The sequence below is a fragment of the Neofelis nebulosa genome, chromosome 4 (assembly GCF_028018385.1).
Source record: "Neofelis nebulosa isolate mNeoNeb1 chromosome 4, mNeoNeb1.pri, whole genome shotgun sequence".
Classification (NCBI taxonomy): Eukaryota; Metazoa; Chordata; class Mammalia; order Carnivora; family Felidae; genus Neofelis; species Neofelis nebulosa.
In genome coordinates, this window is record NC_080785.1 from 135443281 (window position 1) to 135463601 (window position 20321).

The 20321-nt window shown below is 39.3% G+C and overlaps 2 protein-coding genes across 2 annotated transcripts in view; one reads left to right on the plus strand and one right to left on the minus strand.

Annotated features, from left to right (window-relative positions):
- The window catches only part of SUCLG2 (succinate-CoA ligase GDP-forming subunit beta), a 333369-nt gene that overhangs the window by 281401 nt on the left and 31647 nt on the right, over window positions 1–20321 (plus strand). The window lies entirely within an intron of this gene.
- Window positions 363–1003, minus strand: LOC131509931 (large ribosomal subunit protein eL29). Its single transcript, XM_058726238.1, has one exon. The coding sequence runs from the start codon at window positions 955–957 to the stop codon at window positions 484–486; it is 474 nt and encodes a 157-aa protein (XP_058582221.1). The 5' UTR covers window positions 958–1003; the 3' UTR covers window positions 363–483.

Here is a 20321-nt window from a genome sequence, read left to right on the forward strand (position 1 = left end):
GATTTTTTTTAAGTTTATTTATTTATTTTGAGAGAGAGCGTGCCATGCTCATGCTTGGAGAGGGGCAGAGAGAGAGAGAGAGAGAGAGAGAGAGAGAGAGAGAGAGAGAGAATCCCAGGCAGACTTGTGCTGTCAGCACAAAGCCTGACTCGGGGATTGAACTCCTGACCATGAGATCATGACCTGAGCCAAAGTCAAGAGTCAGATGCTCAACCAACTGAGCCACCCAGACACACTGATTTGGAGATCTTTATTTGGAGTTTGTTTCGAATTCTCCTTTAATATTGAATATTTGTGTGCTCTAAATCCTTATAATTATTTGCCCATTTTTAAAAGACCTTGTATTTTTTTTTTTTTTTTTTTTTTTTTTTTCCTGCCGCAGGTTTATTTGTACAAATAGCACAGGAGGACACCAGCCCCATGCAGATAGAAGCCCAGGGGTCACACCAGTCCTTCTACCCTCACACTGGCAGATGGAAGGCTCTACACTGGTGCCTTTGTGGGTGCCTGGGCACCTTTGGGAGCCTGAGCCTGAGCCGCAGCAGGAGTTGCAGCTGCAGCCTGGGCCTTGGATTGAGCCTTGGCCTTGGCCTTTGGCCGGCAGAGCCTGAGACCCTTGGCAATGCGGGCACGAGCACGTTTCCCGAGCTTGGGGTGAGCGATGTAGGCAAGTCGATTGAGCTTGCGGCTGCCACCCTTTGGGATCTTGGGCTTGACCTCCTTGGGCTTGACAAGGGCCTTGATAGCCTCAGCACGTGCACTCATGGCCTTGGCGTTGTTGGCCTGCATCTTTTTCAGGCCCTTCTTGTTGTGCTTCTTGGCAAAGCGCATGTTCCTCAGGAACTTGGGGTCTACCCCCTTAAGAGATTCGTATCTTTGTGACCGGGGCTTCTTGATGCCATTTCTGTGCCATTTCCGTGACTGGTTGTGCGTGGTGTGGTTCTTGGACTTGGCCATATCTGCACCAAAGCCCGCGGCTCCCGAAGCGCCTTCCAAGACCTTGTATTTTTAAAAGCATACACTACAAACAAAGACTAAACTGCACTTCATTAAAGTTTTTAAAAATTTGCAGAAAACTTTTTCAGAGAATAGAAGCAATCCAGATATCTACCAACCGATGAACGGATAAATAAAATGGGGTGTATTTATGTGAGGGAATATTATTCATCCATTAAAAGGGATGAAGCACAGAAATGGTATGGTATGGATGAACCTGAAAACATTACTAAATGAAAGAATCCTGTCACAAAGGCCACATATTGTATGATTTTATTTATAGGAAATCTCTGGAATAGATAAATCTATAGACACAGCATGTAGATTGGTAGTTTCCAGTACTGGAGGGGAGAGGAGAATGAGGAGTGCCTGGTAAGTGGTACAGGGTTCGCTTTTAGGGTGAATTTAGATGGTGGAGATAGTGCAAACCTCTTTGAATATACTAAAACCCACCGAACTGTATACTTTTAAAGGGTGAGTTTTATAGCATATGACCTGTCTCAAAACATTTTAGATAAATGGATAGGTGGAAGACCTTGAATTAGAATTTCACGCGTTATAAAATTATTGGTTGGGTTTTATTTCCAGCTCTTGGTTTATATTATCTCATGAATATAGTCAGGTGACCCTACCAGTTGGTGCTCATTTTTGTATGTGTTCATGGAAAGAACAGTAGTCACCTTGCTCTCTAGATTTCAATGAGAAATAGATTACTTTTTGAAAAATATCTGAACCTCTGTGTATAAACAATAAAGTCATTGTTACCCACCTTAAACACTATGTCATGGAATGCTGAGGTTTATTTTTCTTTTTTAAATGACCCCTAGTTTTACATATTTGGTTTTAAAGTTTGCCTTTCAAAGATGTCCTTTGTGGGACTTTTTACACATGTATTAAATAAGAACTCTTTTAACTTTCTGTTGTTTAGAATATTACACAGTTTACGGGCATCTGGGTAGCTCAGATGACTATGCGTCCAACTCTTGATTTTGGCTCAGGTCATGATCCGAGGGTCATGGGATCAAGCCCTGCATTGAGCTCTGTGCTGATCATGGAGCCTGTTTATGATCCTCTCTCTCTTTATCCTTCTGCCCCTCTCCCCTGTTCTCTCTCTCTCAAATTATGTGTGTGTGTGTGTGTGTGTGTATGATTAGAATGTTACATGCTTTGTGTAAACACATTGATATTTGTAAGCTCTCAGAATATTGCATATGGGTTTTAAAAATATTTTTTTTAAATGTTTGAATGCATTGAAATGCATTAAACTGTATTTTTCCATAGTTTTATTTTTAATTTTTACAAAAACCCAGTTGTGTTAACAATAAGCATTTTAGTAAGCAAGATTGGCAAAAATATAATGAAATGGATATTTCTCTTTAGTTTGGCAACTGCTGTGTAATCAGGAAAAACTTGCTAGAGGGCAGTTTTTTGGTGCAGATTAACAGACTGAAAAAGTTCATAGTTGCACGTCTTCAGGATTTGGAAATGGCTGCTGAATGGCTCCCAGTGACACAGAGACAACACCTGGGCTGAGCTGTCTGAAGCAAAAGTGGGAAGCTCCATTCCAAAAGCAGAAATGATATGGGGCGCCTGGGTGGCGCAGTCGGTTAAGCGTCCGACTTCAGCCAGGTCACGATCTCGCGGTCCGTGAGTTCGAGCCCCGCGTCAGGCTCTGGGCTGATGGCTCGGAGCCTGGAGCCTGTTTCCGATTCTGTGTCTCCCTCTCTCTCTCTGCCCCTCCCCCGTTCATGCTCTGTCTCTCTCTGTCCCAAAAAAATAAATAAAAAACGTTGAAAAAAAAAAATTATAAAAAAAAAAACAAAAGCAGAAATGATCTCAGGCCAGAGGGTTTCTCTCCTCACCACCATTGTGAATGGGGACAGCATACAGTCCCAATTAGCTCCAGGTAGCCCTGTTCTGGGATGTGTAACACAGCCACAGAGGAGAGAGCGTGGTTTAGTTCTTCTGAGATGGCAGATAGATTGAGTTTCTGTGCACCTCCCCACCAGTATTCCCACTGCTGGCACACAGACTCAGCAAACGAGTTGGAATGTCACTTCCCAGCCCTCAGAGTGGTGGAAAACTGCTCTCTGATTAGGTGGGCAAAGAACCAAAGAATTTGCACGTACAACTTCAGAACAAAGCGTAGAAACATGGAACGATTGGTGTCAATCATGAACAAGAAAAAATGAAAGAGCATGGTGTCTTTACCATGTAGTAAAGGAGAGAGAGAGGAGCACCACACATAGCATACAAATGATCTTTTTTGGAAAAGCAACTATTCAAAAAGTAGGAAAAAAAATTCCCTGGAAGACCTTCATATGGTGGCACAGCCTAGAAATTCTCTGCTTCTTTCGTTCCTGAAATGCAGCTAGATCAGCACCAAACCATTTTGCACACCTAGAAAATTTGATCTGAGGACTAACAACAATCTGTATAACTTCAGCCACAGAACTTCGCAGGTACAAGGCTTGGAGATGTGAACTGGGGGAGAGAGAAGCTGTGGAGAGTGGGGAGCTTTCTGTTTGCGGAGAGAGAGGATGGAGATGGGGGAGAGTACGAGAAAAGCACTTCCCACCAAAAGCATCTGGAGAAAAAGAGTGGAAACACCCGCAGAAACTGAACTAGAAGGGAAGAAAGGAGAAGGTTTTGTTGTCATTAGGACTCTATAAGCAGGGGCACAGAGTAAGACACTCCACAGTTCGATAGCTGGCAGTGCTGTGGTGGAAAGAACGAATCCCTAGGAGCAGACAAAGAGGTCCAAGGGGTTCTTGGGCCACATGGGGAGAGGAGTTTCCCCTGCTGGGAGGACATTTGGTAGAGGCCATGCAGCCTCCCCAAAGGCAAAGGTCTCAGCGGACCCCAGATTACAGCCACGTTTGCTGGTGTTAGAACAAAGAAGGTAGTTTTATGGAAAAGCCTGCTGCCAGATGGGTGTTGTGATTTAATATAATCCCTGAACAACTGCTGCTACACGATAGCACGAAATTTTTCTGGGGTGGGCTGGCACCTGACTGCAGTCTCTGGGCCTTTCCAGAGACCTGGTCGTGTAACATTACCAGGGGCAGGCTGGCACCTGGCCATTGCTTGGCGAGACCTTCCCCCAGAGGGTCAGAGTGAGTTCAAGCTGCAGAGCCCTCAAGTGAGGGGATTGGCAACACAACCCCATCTGAGATAAAATTTGGGAGGGAGGTGCTGGTTGGTAGGCTGATGGCTTGGTGGTAGACAGTGTAGAAGTGGGACACAAAGGACTCAAGTAAACAAAATCAAGAATGAAAGAGGGGAGATCACAACCAACCCTGCAGAAACACAAACAACAATACGAACAATCATAAAAGAATATTATAAGCAATTATATGCCAATAAATTGGGAAATCTGGAAGAAATAGATTCCTAGAAACATAAAAACTACCAAAACTGAAACAGGAAGATAGATAATTTGAACAGACCATAACCAGTAAAGGAATTGAATTAGGAAATAAAAACCTCCCCAAAACCATGCTTTTCCAGGGGAATTTTACCACATCTTTAAGAGGAGTTAACGCCTATTCTTTTGAAGCTTTTCCAAAAAAGAGAAATGGAAGGAAAAGTTCCAAATTCATTCTATGAAGCCAGCATTACCTTGATTCCCAAACCAAAGACCCCACTAAAAAGACGAACTACAGACCAAATTCCCTTATGAACATGGATGCAAAAATTATTAACAAGATAACAAGCCAACCAGATTCAACAACACATGAAAAGAATTATTCACCATGATCAAGTGGGATTTATACCTGGGATGCACAGCTGGTTCAATATCTGTGAATCAATCAATGTGATACATCATTTTAATAAAAGAAAGGACAAAAACCACATGATCCTCCCAATAGATGCAGAGAAAGCATTCGACAAAATACAGCACACTTTCTTGATTAAAAACCCTCAATAAGGTAGGGATAGAAGGATCATACCTCACGATCATAAAAGCCATATACAAGAGACCCACCGCTAATATCATCCTCAATGGGGAAAAACTGAGAGCTTTCCCCCTAAGGTCAGGAACACAACAGGGATGTCCACTCTCGCTGCTGGTTTTCAACATAGTATTGGAAGTCCTAGTCTCAGAAATCAGGCAACACAAAGGAATAAAAGGCATCCAGATTGGCAAGGGGGTAGTCAAACGTTCATTCTTCTCAGACAACTCTACTCTTTGTAGAAAACCCAAAAGATTTCCACCAAAAAACTTCTAGAACTGATCCAGGAATTCAGCAAAGTCTTAGGATATAAAATCAATGCACAGAAATCAGTTGCATTTTTATACACCAATAATGAAGCAACAGAAAGAGAAATCAAGGAATCCATCCCATTTACAATTGCACCAAAACCCATAAAATACCTAGGAATAAACCTAGCCAAAGAGGCGAAAAATCTATACACTGAAAACCATAGAAAGCTTATGAAAGAGATTGAAAAAGACACAAAAAAATGGAAAAATATTCCATACTCATGGATTGGAAGAACAAATGTTGTTAAAATGTTGATACTACCCAAAGCAATCTACATATTTAATACAATCCCTATCAAAATAACACCAACATTGTTCACAGAGCTAGAACAAACAATCCTAAAATTTGTGTGGAACCAGAAAAGACCCCGAATAGCCAAAGCAATCCTGAAAAAGAAAACCACAGCTGGAGGCATCACAATCCTGGACTTCAAGTTATATTACAAAGCTGTAATCATCAAGACAGTATGGTACTGGCACAAAAACAGACACTTAGATCAATGGAACAGAATAGAGAATGTAGAAATGGACCCCACAAACGTATGGCCAACTAATCTCTGACAAAGCAGGAAAGAACATCCAATGGAATAAAGACAGTGTCTTCAGCAAGTGGTGCTGGGAAAACTGGACAGCAACATGCAGAAGAATGAACCTGGACCACTTTCTTACACCATACACAAAAATAGACTCAAAATGGATAAAAGACCTAAATGTAAGACAGAAAGCCATCAAAATCCTAGAGGAGAAAGCAGGCAAAAACCTCTGTGACCTTGGCCGCAGCAACTTCTTACTCAACACGTCTCCAAAGGCAAGGGAAACAAAAGCAAAAATGAACTGTTGGGACCTCATCAGGATAAAAACTTCTGCACAGCAAAGGAAACAATCAGCAAAACTAAAAGGCAATCAGCAGAATGGGAGAAGATATTTGCAAATGACATATCACAGAAAGGGTTAGTATTCAAAATCTGTAAGAACTTATCAAACTCAACACCTAAAAAACAAATAAGCCAGTGAAGAAATGGGCAAAAGATATGAAGAGACACTTTTCAAAAGACAGATGGCTAATAGATACATGAAAAAATGCTCAACGTCAGTCATCATCAGGGAAGTACAAACCACAATGAAATACCACCTCATACCGGTTGGAATGATTAACACCTCAGGCAACAGCATATGTTGGTGAGGATGCAGAGAAACAGGAACCCTTTTGTACTGATGGTGGGAATGCAAACTGGTGCAGCCACTCTGGAAAACAGTATGGAGATTCCTCAAAAAATTAAAAATAGAACTACCCTATGAACCAGCAATTGCACTACTAGGTATCTATCCAAAGAATACACGTGTGCTGTTTCAAAGAGGCCCATGCACCCCAATGTTTATAGCCACACTGTCAACAGCCAAAGTATGGAAAAAGCCCAAGTGTCCATCAACAGATGAATGGATAAAGATGTGAGATAGATATATATAGATATAGATATAGATATAGATATAGATATAGATATAGATATAGATAGATAGATATATATAGATATATATAGATATACACACACACACACACACACACATATACATACATACACACAATGGAGTATTACTGGGCAGTCAAAAAGAATGAAGTTTTGCTATTTGCAACTATGTGGGTGGAACTAGAGGGTATTATGCTAAGCAAAATTAGAGAAAGACAAATATCCTATGACTTCACTCATATGTGTAATTTTAAGATACAAAACAGATGAACATAAGGGAAGAGAAGCAAAAATAATATAAAAACAGGGAGGGGGGAAACATAAGAGACTCTTAAATATAGAAAACAAACAGAGTCGCTGAAGGGGTTGTCGGTGGTGGGGGGATAGACTAAATGGGCCAGGGGCATTGAGGAAGACACTTGTTGGGATGAGCACTGGGTGTTATATGTAGGGGATGAGTCACTGGATTCTACTCCTGAAGTCATTATTGCACTATATGCTAACTAACTTGGATGTAAATTTAAAAATAGAAATAATTTTAAAAAAAGAAAAAAATTCTCAACTTCAGGATAAAAACGAGAATCCTTCAGGTTTCCTGAAGGCACATGCAACCAAGAAAGCAAAAAAGAAAGCATTCTGGACTTCTGTTTCTCTCCAGCCTCTTTTAATATCAGTAGACAATGAAACGCAAAATTCTTTAAAATTCTTAGGAAAAGAAAGTGTTACCCAAGAATATCTTAACCAACAAAATGAGCACTTTTATCATATTATGGTCTGTGAGAGAGAAAGACTGGGAATAACTTCAGTATCGGAAAGTAGTGAATTGAACAAATAAACTGTATTCTATCTAAGCAATGGAATGCTATGTAGCCATTCAGAATGATGAAGAAGCCTTATTTGTGAAACAGCATACATATTATATGCTGCAGAGGGGCAGTAACAAAACAATATATATGATCATTTTTAAAAATTTGTCCATTATCCTTGTGTTTGTATATGTAGAAATAGAAAATTGATCGTAAAGGTATAAACTAAGTTTGCTAGAAAAATAGGTGCCTTGTTTTCTTTTCATTTAACTTAATGGTTCTCAGCCGGGGGCAGTTTTGATCTCCCCGGAACATCTGGCAATATCTGAAGACATTTTTGTCTGTTGCAACTAGAAGAATGCCAGTCATTTCTAATAACACTGAGGATGCTGCAGAGCCTCCTCACATAACAGCCCTCCACAACAAAAAGAGTATTCAGCCCGAAATCAGTAATGCTGAGATTGAGAAATGCCGGTTTCATTGTATTTATGAATTTACTATCGTAAGTGTGGGTTACTGGTATAATAAACATGAAGTTACCATAGAAAAGTACTATATAATGTGGGAGTGGAGAAGAGTTTGCTTAGTAGATGAATGTATTCAACTCAAAAGGATATAAATTAATTTTTTCAGTCTCTTGTTAGGGATCTTGGATTAATTTGCAGTGCAAATCATCTGTAAGAGTACAAACTTGTGTAAGTTATACTATTCTTTTAAATAACATTCTCATCGGGAAGAATATATATTAAATTTTGAAAGAAAGGAAAATATGGTCAGTACAGACCTTGAGTAAGTGTTGGTTTCTAAAATGGCCTATTTAAATAACATTTAAAAATCTCTTCATTCACTTTTCATTGTAGTTCTCAGAATAAATGCTAATTTTAGTCTTCGGCCTGGGATTGGAATAATTACTGATTCTCAACAAGCCCAGATTTCATGGATATGCCCCCACTTTTGCAATATTTTAAATTATTTTTTGCTATAATATGAGTTGTGATGTATTAATGGTTTCATGTTGTTTGAAGTCCCTTGCATCTTTGAAGTGTGGTATCTAAAATTCTAATATTTGAAATTGTGCCACAGAGTGTCCCAGTGATGAGTGTCAAAACAGTATATGGATCTATGTTGAGGCATTTAGTTGGGGGTAAAACTTGCTGTTTATGAAGAAGTGTAGTATAGGGACCAGCCAGAACCTCAGAAACATAACTGGATAAAGGGAACATGGCGTAGCTTTGCCTCCTCCATATACGAAAAAGCACGTTCTAGGTTGTCAGCCCTTCTTGCCAAACTGCCACAGAGTCCTGGACAGGACCCAGTACTACTCGACGTCATCACCACTGGTGCTTATGTCGTAAATATGGCTGGTGGGTTTCAGGTTCTTCTGAGTATGCTAATGCTGTATCTAAAATCCTAGTACTTGAAAGTGTGCCATGAACACCAGACCTCTTCAGGATCACTCTCCCAGCAGACGCCATTTTAAAGTAGAGCTTGAAAAATGTAGCTAATTAAGTTTAATTCAAACAAATGTTTGTCTAACATCTGTTCCTCACTGGCAAGATGGCAGCTGCTGGGAGAAAACAGATTGGATAAGGACGGACCCTCTACTGAAGGAGTGGATAATCCAGATGTCCTTAGAACCACTCACTGGAACTTGACAGGATTTTTAGCCATGATGGAAAATGAAACCCTAGAGAAACCTGACAAGAATTTCCCAGAGATGATAATCATACCATGTGTTCTTGTAATGTTTATGTCGGTGTGAGGGGTTTTTACATCTTAGGGGCAGATTTTATGTAGTGAAAAGATTTTTTAAAGATTTAAATTGGTATGAAAGTTAATAACTGAGTTATAAATTTTAAAGCCTACTAACTAAAGTTATCGATCTTCTTGTTCTATTTCTAAATCTATCCAATTTAATCTATCCAGTCCCCTTTTAATGGGCCCTTGGTTCGTGCTTCAGTCTGTTTCTAAACTTAGATTCTTTTAAACATGCAAACTGTGCAAATTTAATATATTCTATTTCATTTTTGAGTGTTCCCAATTTTACAACAGGCCATCCGAACTACTTAAAGCAATTCCCTTAATCTAATAAAGTTAAAAATAGTCATTCTTAAATTATCTTAAATGTGCTCATATTGTTTGTATACTTAGTAAGATTTCAGTGTAAAATCTTGTGTGTTTTTCAAGTGTTCACTCACACATCTTAGATTGGAAACGTGATGCTGACCTGTTAATCTAAACATCTCTTACACCTGATGAGTACACAAAACACCACATTCTATATATACAAAAGTATTGAACACTTGAATGTCTTAAACATTTCTCTGCTTGCCTCTGAGCCTTTGTGTGTTAGCTGCAGTTAAAATAGCATGTCACTTGGGCCTGGACACAGGAGGGTGAGACACTTCCTTATAGCCTGGTGAAGGTGGAGTTCATTGTAGGCTCCGTGCTCAGCCTTTGCTACCTTGACTAGGAGTGGGTTACAGGTTATTTGTGTGGTGTTTGGCTGAAGTCAGGAAGTGGCATTCTTGACTGTTTTCTGTCTTGGTAGGCTGCTCTTTTTCTTGTCCTTTGTCTAGGGAGAACTGCTTCTGGTGGGACTTTTCCTCGCCTGTACCCATTGGCATTTCCAGGTTACCAACTTCGCCAGCTCCAAGTTTAGAATATGGGGGGCAAAAAACCTCCAGGAAAGTCACCTTTATGTTCTTTGCTTCCTGAGAACCTTTTTGTTCTTTGTTTCCTGAGATCTCTAAGTGATCTCCTTTTCGTCACCTGTAAGGCTCATCTTATGTTTGTCTAATACATAATGTGCAAGATTTATATTTCTTATTGGGAGAAAAAGAGGAAGGCACATCTCCATTTTCTTCACAAGTAGAAGACCCCTTCTTAGACATTTGAACTGAGTTCATTTAGGGGAAGAACAATTGTCATTGTTCTCTATGATTTTTTGCTGAGTTATCATTTGGGTTTTTTTACTAAATTTTTTTTTAATGTTTCTTTTTGAGAGAGACAGAGGCCGCATGCGAGTGGGTTAGGGGCAGAGAGAGAGGGAGACACAGAATCCGAAGCAGACTCCAGGCTCCCAGCTGTCAGCCCAGAGCCTGATGTGGGGCTCGAACTCACGAGCTGTGAGATCATGACCTGAGCCGAAGTCGGACGCTCAACCGACTGAGCCACCCAGGCGCCCCATTTGGGTTTTTTTAAACCATTAAAATAAATTTCAGTCATGCTTTGTGTTAAAAATTATTTGAGATTAAAAAAAAAAAGTGTAAAAAAATTAAAATCTTTCGTAACTCTCCTGCTAATGTTTTACACCTTGGTATGCTTCCTTTCATTAATTTTTCAATGCCTAGGGAGATAGACAGATTTGTTTTACTGTTTAGGATTTTACCATGTGTAGCTTTGTGTCATTTTTCTTTTAACATTATATTATGAGCATTTTTGTAGCCACCATCACCTCTTTAATTATCTTCTGAAAGTAGCAAACCACCTATAGAAGTGAGACAAAACTCCTTTTTGTTAAATATAGAGCATGCTCTCTACCTGGATAGTTCTGTTGAGAAATGTGTTATTATATAGTGATACAGTAAAGGGAATATATATTTCCAGGAAGGAATAAAGCATTATATATGCTAATACATTTATTTACTCAATAAAATCTTATATTTGAATTTTTTTAATGTTTATTCATTTTTGAGAGAGAGGGAGAGAGAGACAGAGACAGAGTATGAGCAGGGAAGAGGCAGAGAGAGGAGACACAGAATACGAAGCAGGCTCCAGGCTGTGAGCTGTCAGCACAGAGCCCGACGTGGGACTCAAAGCCACAAAGTGTGAGATCATGATGTAAGCTGAAGTCGGATGCTTAACCAACTGAGCCCTCCAGGTGCCCCAGAAAATCTTATATTTGAAGGAGTTAGTGTTAATGACCATGGAGGCTCTAATGAACCCTGACATTAATTAGACATCTGTGAATTTCTGGACCCTTTGAGAAAAGTGAGCTCTTAACTTGCCTCTATACAAAGATTTATCCCAGTGGATAATATTTCAGGGTTCTAACTTTGCTTTCCTTCTTGGATGGGCAAGAAATGTTCAGTTTGAACTCCTGTCTTTGGTTGGGTTTGATTGGAAACAGAACCTGACACAAAGATTCTTTTGCAAGTGATTTACTGAGGTCAGGCTCTCCAGAGAAGGATAAGGGCACTGAGAGGAATGGCATAGTGTAAAGGAAGGGACTAGACAAAGATGTGATGTCAAGGGAAGCCTAGCTTAGCATGGTCTCTAGGAGCTGCACCACAGAGGTTGTCTCACCCAGAAGGGAGCAGGCCAGACTATTCAGTACCTGTGTTGGTCAGTCACTGGTTATTGGTTTCCCCTGGGGCTGGTTTGGGTAATCTCTAAGGTATCTCTGAATGAAACGACTCCTGTCACTCAAGGCCATTCCTCTGGAGAAGGATACAGACGTTAGTTGTTAACTGTCACCACCCACAGAAGGTGAGGATAGGTGCATCTTCTACAACTCCTTTATTCCATAAAAACTAGTGCAAGTCACAGTATTTGACATTGTCCACTGCATTAGGGCACACTGGAGCACCAAGAGTTGTGTCCTCTAACCTCCTGGACTCTGCAGTCTAGTGTAGATGACAGACTTCACAATATCACAAAAATTCGTGTGTAATGATAAGCAGAAGACCTATCAGTAAAAAGTGCTCCGATATAAAGTAACATGAATAGATTATAAAGAAACTTCACTTACCCTGCGATGCAAGGAAAAGCTTTTGAGCCAAGAACTGATGAATAAATATACTCAACTAAGAAACTGACCAAGGTAAAAGACTAGGGAGAGAAACACAGGAGATAATTCCGGGTAGAGAGGGAACAGTGTTTGCAAGGACCCTATATGCATGCACATTCTCTTCAATAGATATGTCTAATGTTGCTGAAGTTCAGAGAGAAGGAAGAAGCGTTGCTGACTGTACCCAGTCAGTTGCCACAAGAATGCTGTATAACAAATCGTCTCAAAACTCCGTGGCTTAATAATAGGCCTATATTTTTCTCCTGAGTCGAGTCAGTGATTTAGATTATACTCTTGCTGGTGTGGCTCATTCAGGTGTCTGGGAGCAAGCTGGCTGATGGGTGATCTGGGTTGACTTTGGCTGGGACACCTGGGCAGTTTGACTCTGTTCCGTATGTCTCATCCTTCAGCGCCCTTGCTGGGATGTGTCCTCCTCACAGTCACAGAAAAGCAAGAGCAAAACCAAAAATATGCAAGCACTTATTAGGTATCTTTTTGCATCACAACTGCTAACACCCCATTTGCCAAAGCAAGTCACATGACCCAAGTCAAACTCTATCGATCCAGTAAATACACTCCAGTTTTGATGGGAGTTGCTTCAAACCCCGTGAACAAAAGGCATAGATCCAGGAAAGCACAAAGAATTGGGTCATTAATGGAATCAAACCAGTAATAGAGAAGCAGGCAGTGGCCAGACCATGTTGGACCCTACAATCTGTATCAGAGTTGCTGTAGCCCACACGATGGCCCATTTGCAAATCTGTGACAGAAATCTGACCTCTTTATCTCCTCAGTTCTGCCTTAGGAATTAACCCGTGTCATCAATTGCATCATTTTCCTTTTTCACCTATAAGCTGCAATTGTATTTACTCCACATAACCCCTATCCTAAGACATCTGTCTGTGCCTTGTTCATGATTCATGGTTTCTTTTTCCTTTCCTGTACCTCTTGATTTGGAATTTAATGTACATTTTGCATGCCTGTCGGAAGCTCAAAGTGATTTATACTCCGTGCATTAACTAAGTTGTCAACTACTCCTTTGAGATAGTTATGTATCACAATAGATGTTAGAGAGCTCTAAAATAGAAAAGCATAATTACCATTTATAGGTGCAGCCCAGAGAGGTACCAAGAGGTTCTTGAGTGATATTTTCCCCCCAGTATCTCATAAGTCTATGACTGAACAATTGGACTCGAGAGCCCTGTCTTCCAGTCTAGGCTATATTATAGTCACTCTATTCTATTTTTTAAAGAAAATCTTGTATGTAGTTTCTATTTCTGTCTGGAGATAAGAAAGTTCATCTGTTTCATGCTGCCTTATCTAAATGTCTGCAATCTGAGGAGGACCATGGAGTTATTTTCCTAGCAAATAAGGGAGAGGCAGGAATAAAAAAGTATGTTCTTCTTAGCATACTCCATCGGCAAGAGAAGAACCAGCAATACATTATATTCCATCAATGAGTGGGAGTAAATCCCATAATCTTGCATGTCTAAATATATTGCAAGAAAAAAGTCATGAGTCTATGACTCTAATTTCAAGTACTGTTATGAAAAACAAGGAAGTTGTATGTACTTAGAGCAAGAAACGGAAAACTCACATGAGACTGTAATTGCTTTCCAAGAGCATGTCACTGACCGAAATCTGAGTAAGTGTGCTATTGGACATCTTTTTATGTTAAAGGTTAATTTTTCTAGGAAACCTTTGCTAAAATTGCTTTCATAAATTAATGACTGTTGTCAAAAAATTTTTTGACACTGAAGTTCAGCCTCCTCGTAAAGTAACTGAAAAATTGAGGAGCATGGATTATACCTTTCCAATCTCCCAAGAATATTTTAGGATTATGTGTAGGTAGGAACATTGTGGAACACATGTACTTCTTTGGTTGAGGCATTTGAAGAACCATGGGAAAGAAGAGGAAGTGTAGTCAAGGACTATGATCAGATTTTCCAAGAGCGTTGGCTTCTTAATAAGATGGAGAATGGGCCATTGGGCCTTTCTCTTTAGACATCTTATGTGACATCCCTCGTAAACCCTGCTTATTGTTTGGACTTTGATGAGAAGGAGGCAGAGAGTTAAGGTTCTAGAGCCGTCATCCTGTGGTGGCTTCTCTCCATGCCTGACTCCAAGAGTGCAGTTGCTATTGAAGAAAGAAGGTTCTTCAGGTTATTCCATTCTGTTTGGGAAGCAAAGTTGTGGTTTTTGCATTAAATTCCCATTGTGAAAATAAAAAAGAAACTGCTTTCAGAATGCTATCTATGTCCATCACAATTTTTTTTTTTTGGCTCCAACTCATAAAATACTGTTATAAGCTGATTAAACAATAAGTAATGTACTTATTTCACATAACTAGAATCTGAAGTTAATTCTGGGGTTGGTTTCTTTGGGGGCTCAGCAATTTTCTTGTGACCTCCTCTGATTCCCTTGGTTTCGTCCTCGTGTTCCAATATAGCTGCCACAGCACCAAGCATCACTTCTTCAGAGTATAGCACCCAAAGACAGAAAAGGGAAGTTTCTTGTTTTGTGATAAGTCCTGGGTTGGGGGTGGCGGTGGGGGAACTTTCCGGGAAGTATTATAGCACAATTACCCCTTTTCTCATCCTTTTCACAAGGAATTGTCTTAGGTCTATGCCTACCTAAATCACTAGCAAAGGGAATAGAATTATATTACTCCCAGATTAATAAAATTTTAATATCTGTAATATGTCTCCTTTTTGGTATTCTTAGTCTTTATTTATGCATTCTCTTGTTTTGTTTTGTTTTTTTTATTAGCCTTTCTAGAGATTTTTAGTTTTTCCAAGAATCAGTATTTGTTTTTTTAATCCTTCCTACTGTATTTTTGTTTTCTATTTTGTTCATTTCTTGATAACATTTATTATGCTTTTTCTTCTGAAATTTAGGGGTTTTCTAAAATATTTTTGTAGATCTTCAGTGTAAATACTTAATTCATTTATATTTAGCGTTTTTGATATGAGTATATGGATTTAAACTTATCTCTAAGTATTTTTATTTTAAGTTTTTATTTAAATTCCAGTTAGTCAACATACAGTGTAATATTAGTTTCAAGTGTACAATTCAATGATTCCACACTCGCATACAATACCCAGTGCCCATCCCAAGTGCCCTCATCACCTATTTCATGTGTCCCTCCTCTCACCTCCCCTCTGGTAACTATCAGTTTGTTCTCTGTAGTTAAGTATTTTTAAAATCTATTTTCCATTAGTTTATGTTGCCTTTTCACTGGTTTTCTGTTCCAAATATTTGATAATTCCCTCACTGTGGTTTTCCTTTTGGCTCACGAGTTACATAAGAGTGAATTTTTTTTAATGTTCTAAATATGCGGTCTTTTAGCTATCTTTTGATTCTCGATTTCTGGTTTAATTACTATCAGAGAACATAGTCTGTGTGCTAGTGAAGCCTTGAATTCTGTTGATATTTTTATGACATAGTCAATTATTATAAATGGCACATTTGTATTTGAAAAGAATATAGTGGTAGAGAATTCAATATATTGCTATTAAATAATAATTTTGTTTTCAGATCTTCTCTATCCTTAATTTCTTTTAGCTTGATCTATCCATTTTTAACAAAGCTATGTTAAAACTTTTCGGTTTAAATTTGTCTTTATTTTGGGGGTAGTGTTGTTAGATATGTGTAAATTCATGATTATTGTATCTTTGGGGGAGTTACTCTTTGTATAATCATTGATATTACTCTTCTTTATTTCCAGTAATGCTTTGTTTTTGGACTTAGGTTCTGTTTTGCCTGATGTTAAATTATAGCCCCAGCTTTGGGGGGATTACATTTTACTGACATATGTTTTTCATTTCCTTACTTTTCAATTTTCCATGTTTTATTTTAGTTTGGCCATTACATAAAAACATACAGCTGGATTATTTGGGGTTTTTTTTCTCATTTTGAAAATTTAATTTCTTTATATTTATTATGGTAATTGGTTTATTTGTATTTCTTTCTACAATATTATTTTATAACTTCTGTTTACCATGTTTAAAATTTCTTTTTTTTTATTTCTCCTTTTCAGCTGATAAAGTTTGTTACATATTTATTTATTTTTCTCCCTTTTGCTTTACTGCGGGCTGACGCTGTAATAGGATGAGACTTGTGGGAACCTTGGAAGGGTGAGTGAATGTTGCATTTGGGAAGGTTGTAAATTGTTATGAATCAGAGAGCAAAATATGACAGGCAGAATTCTAAGATGGCCCCTAAGATTTCCACCTCCAGTGTACCTACCCTGTATAATCTTCTCCCTTTGAGTATGGGCATGACTGGTGAATCTGATGGGACAAATTCTGGTGATTAAATTACATTATATGGCAAAGGTGAAGGGATTTTGCAGATTCAGTTAAGGTTAAAATCAACTGACTTTAAGCTAATCAAGAGGGAGGTTATTCCAATTGGGCCTTACCTAATCAGGTGCACCCTTCAAATGAAAGTCTAGAGGTTGAAAATAAGAGAGATTCTCCTATTGGCCTTGAGGAAACAAATGGCCATGATGTGAACTAACTCTGGAGGAGACCATGTGGCAAGGGCCTGAGCCAATAGTTAGCATTAGAATACCAAAATTTCAGTCATACAGCTGCAGCAACATGAATGCTGAGGGAAATGGGAAGTGGCTCTTTCCCTCTAGAGCTCCATATAAGGATCCAGCTCAGCCAACTTTGATTGCAGACTTGTGAGATTCTGAGCAGGAAGGACCCAGCTAACCTGTCAGACTCCTGACCCACTAACACTTGAGATATTGAATGCGTTTGTTTTAAGCAGATCGGTTTGTGGTAATTTGTTACATGGCAGTAGAAAACAGAGAAGGCATACGTTGGTAGTCTTTAGTTTTAGTAACAACCCTTAATTTTTGCCCCCACATATCTATTTCGATATAAATATTTTAAACAAATCTGAAGGTTTTTATTAATCTTCCTTCTTATCACAATTCAACCAAATTGCTCTCTTCCCCATTTTGTTGTTTTCATCGAAATACAGTATTTAAAACACACCCAAAGTAGTCAGTTCGCAAAGGTACTGGGAGATCGCATCAGTTTCTTTAGTTAGCCATCATTGTTTCTTGTCTAAGTTTATGTGTCACAGTCTGTTCTTTTAATGACTTTTGTTCCTTTTATTTTTATCTTTAAATATTCCATTTATTTTAAAGTCATTGTCAGACTCTTGTATAAAATAAACTTTTTAGAGAGCAAATTTTGCCAACAAAAAAGTCTGTATTTTAATGTTTGTTTTCTTGTTTCTTCCTCTGTACCCCCCCCCTTCTCCCTTCCTCTCTCTGTTGCTGACATTAGACCATTGTACCTAGAGTCTCTATGGTATCACTTTGAGGCTCCTGCTTCTCCATGGTTCAGTCTCCATTCACACAGCCCTGTCTTTTGCCTCTTGTCCCCTGAAGTTTACAGCTTGCTAAAAGCTTTAATCCCACACAGTGGTGTGCAATTTCCACACCCCCCACCCCAGTCCGCTGTCCTATCCCTAGCTTATAGCAGTGAATCTGACTCTGCCTCTCTTTTGTACATGTATTTTGGTCCCTGTTAAAACCTAGGTGCCTAGGGGTGCCTGGGTGGCTCAGCCGGTTAAGCGCTCAGCTTAGGTTATGATCTCAAGGTTCATGAGTTCAAGCCCCATGTTGGGCTCTGTGCTGACAGTGCAGAGCCTGCTTGTGATTCTCTCTCTTACTCTCTCTCTCTGCCCCTCCCCTGCTCACGTGGGGACTCTCTCTCTCTCAAAATAAATAAATAAACTTAAAAATAATATAAAATAAAACATAGGAGCCCAGATCTCAGCTGTCACTGCTGCCTTCAGACACAGAGTAGAGCATTCCTGCAGTTTCAGCTTCATTTGTTACTTAGTATTTTTGTTCTATTTCTGGTTCAAAACACACTTTTCTTGTTTCCAAGCCAGGGTGTATTTTATTGCTTTTCTCTTTTTGTATTCTTCCTGTGTTGTTATTTGCTTAGAGCAGGGAGAGTGTATCAGGGCTTAAATCTAAGGCGCCATCTTGCCCGGAGGTCCCTTGAACATTTTCTATGCATTATCTCATTTAATCGTCACTGCTATGCTTTGAGGGAGGTATGACCATTTTACCTATGAATGAACTGAGGCAATGGTCAGCAGTTTATTCAAGATCACATAAACTGGAGAGCCAAAATATGAACCTGAATTTTTGATTCCAGGGCCTGAGACCTGAACTTCTGAATCTTTTTTTTTTTTAATTTTTTAAATGTTTTTATTTATTTTTGAGACAGAGACAGAGCATGAACAGGGGAGGGGCAGAGAGAGAGGGAGACACAGCATCTGAGGCAGGCTCCAGGCTCTGAGCTGTCAGCACAGAGCCCGATGCGGGGCTCGAACTCACAGACTGTGAGATCATGACCTCAGCTGAAGTCGGACGCTTAACCGACTGAGCCACCCAGGCGCCCCACTGAACTTCTGAATCTTGACAAGATGGAGCCACTGAAAGTGTAAATAAGATGGAAATGAATAATTGATGAATAGCGTAGAGCCTATGAGGTGAGTCACCCAGTGGGGGGTTGGATCATGGCCTCAAGGTAGGATGTGTTTTCCTTGGAGACAGAAGATGTAGGGAAAAAAGGGAAGGTGATCTTCTGGAGAGATCCTGAAGAGGAAAAGGTTCGGCTGAGAAGCCTAGGTTGATAATGTAAGTGGTTATTAAATCTGCTTAGAGATGCCAGGGCCAGGAATGGGTGTAAGAAGGGCAAAGGTGTATAACAATCATTGTGAGAGATTTGATAAAGAATAAATTTGATAAAGAGAATTTTTAATCTGAACAAAGGAACACAAGACAACAGGTATGAATATTTCGATCCAGGAAGTTCTTTTTCAACTCTTTCTTCTTCCTAAGGCCTCAGGCAAGTGGATGGGGACACCTTTTGCCAAATTAGACACTTTTATGTCCCTATTTGTATCCATTGCAAGTATTTTCAAAGGAGACCTATAATTACATATTCTCCCCTCTCTTGATCTCCTGTACTTTCTAATAACAGCAAGAGGTAAGAGGTAAGGTAAGAGGTACATACCTTAGTTTGACTTGCAAAGTTTTAGTTTATACTTTTGTCTCTATGTAATTATTAACAGCACCCTCTATCACTCGCAAAAGCAGCCAGATATGTAGATGAATTATATGTTTACCCTAATAATAACTAATTGCTAATGTTTATATTCTAAATCTGTGCTCAACATTTACATACTTTATCCTGTGTCTTTCTCACATCTACCCCATGAGATAAGGTACATGACTATTCCCATGACTATTCCCAAAATTGATTATTTCAGTCATTGAATATTTGTTAAGTGCCTACTGTGTCCCAAGTAATGTGTTAAATTATGGAGGTAAAATTATGAGGTCAGTAGATGAAGTCCTCCTCACCTTTATGCAGCCTGATTTGAGATTTAGAAAAGTTGAGTTACTTGATCCAGATTATACCATTTGTAAAATCCCAGCATTTTAATCTTATAGTTCAGTTTCACATCAAAGCCTAAGTTTTACCACTGACTATTGTATTTTTAGGAACAACAAGTATTTGAAAATTTTTTTTTAACATTTATTTATGTTTTGAGAGACAGAGCATGAGCAGGGGAGGTGCAGAGAGAAAGGGAGACACAGAATCTGAAGCAGGCTCCAGGCTCTGAGCTGTCAGCACAGAGCCCAACATGGGGCTCGAGCCCACGAACTATGAGATCACGACCTGAGCCAAAGTCAGTTGCTTAACCGACTGAGCCACCCAGGCACCCTGGAACAATAAGTACTTTAAATGACACCTTATTGAATGAGCCAGGTAGCTATATAAAAACTAAACTTGTCAACATGTGTCAGATTTCAGTCGTAGATGAAAATATCTCACACAACAGTATTTAAGGGTGCAAATATCTGATGGCAAATTTTTATGTTAGTGCACATTGCCGCTTGGCCTCATCATCGTTCTGTTAAACACTGAGAAGCATTAACCCACAGTGGT

Bases quoted from the DNA above. Each gene is read 5' to 3' on its own strand.
- LOC131509931 (XM_058726238.1), bottom strand. From the start codon at position 957: ATGGCCAAGTCCAAGAACCACACCACGCACAACCAGTCACGGAAATGG.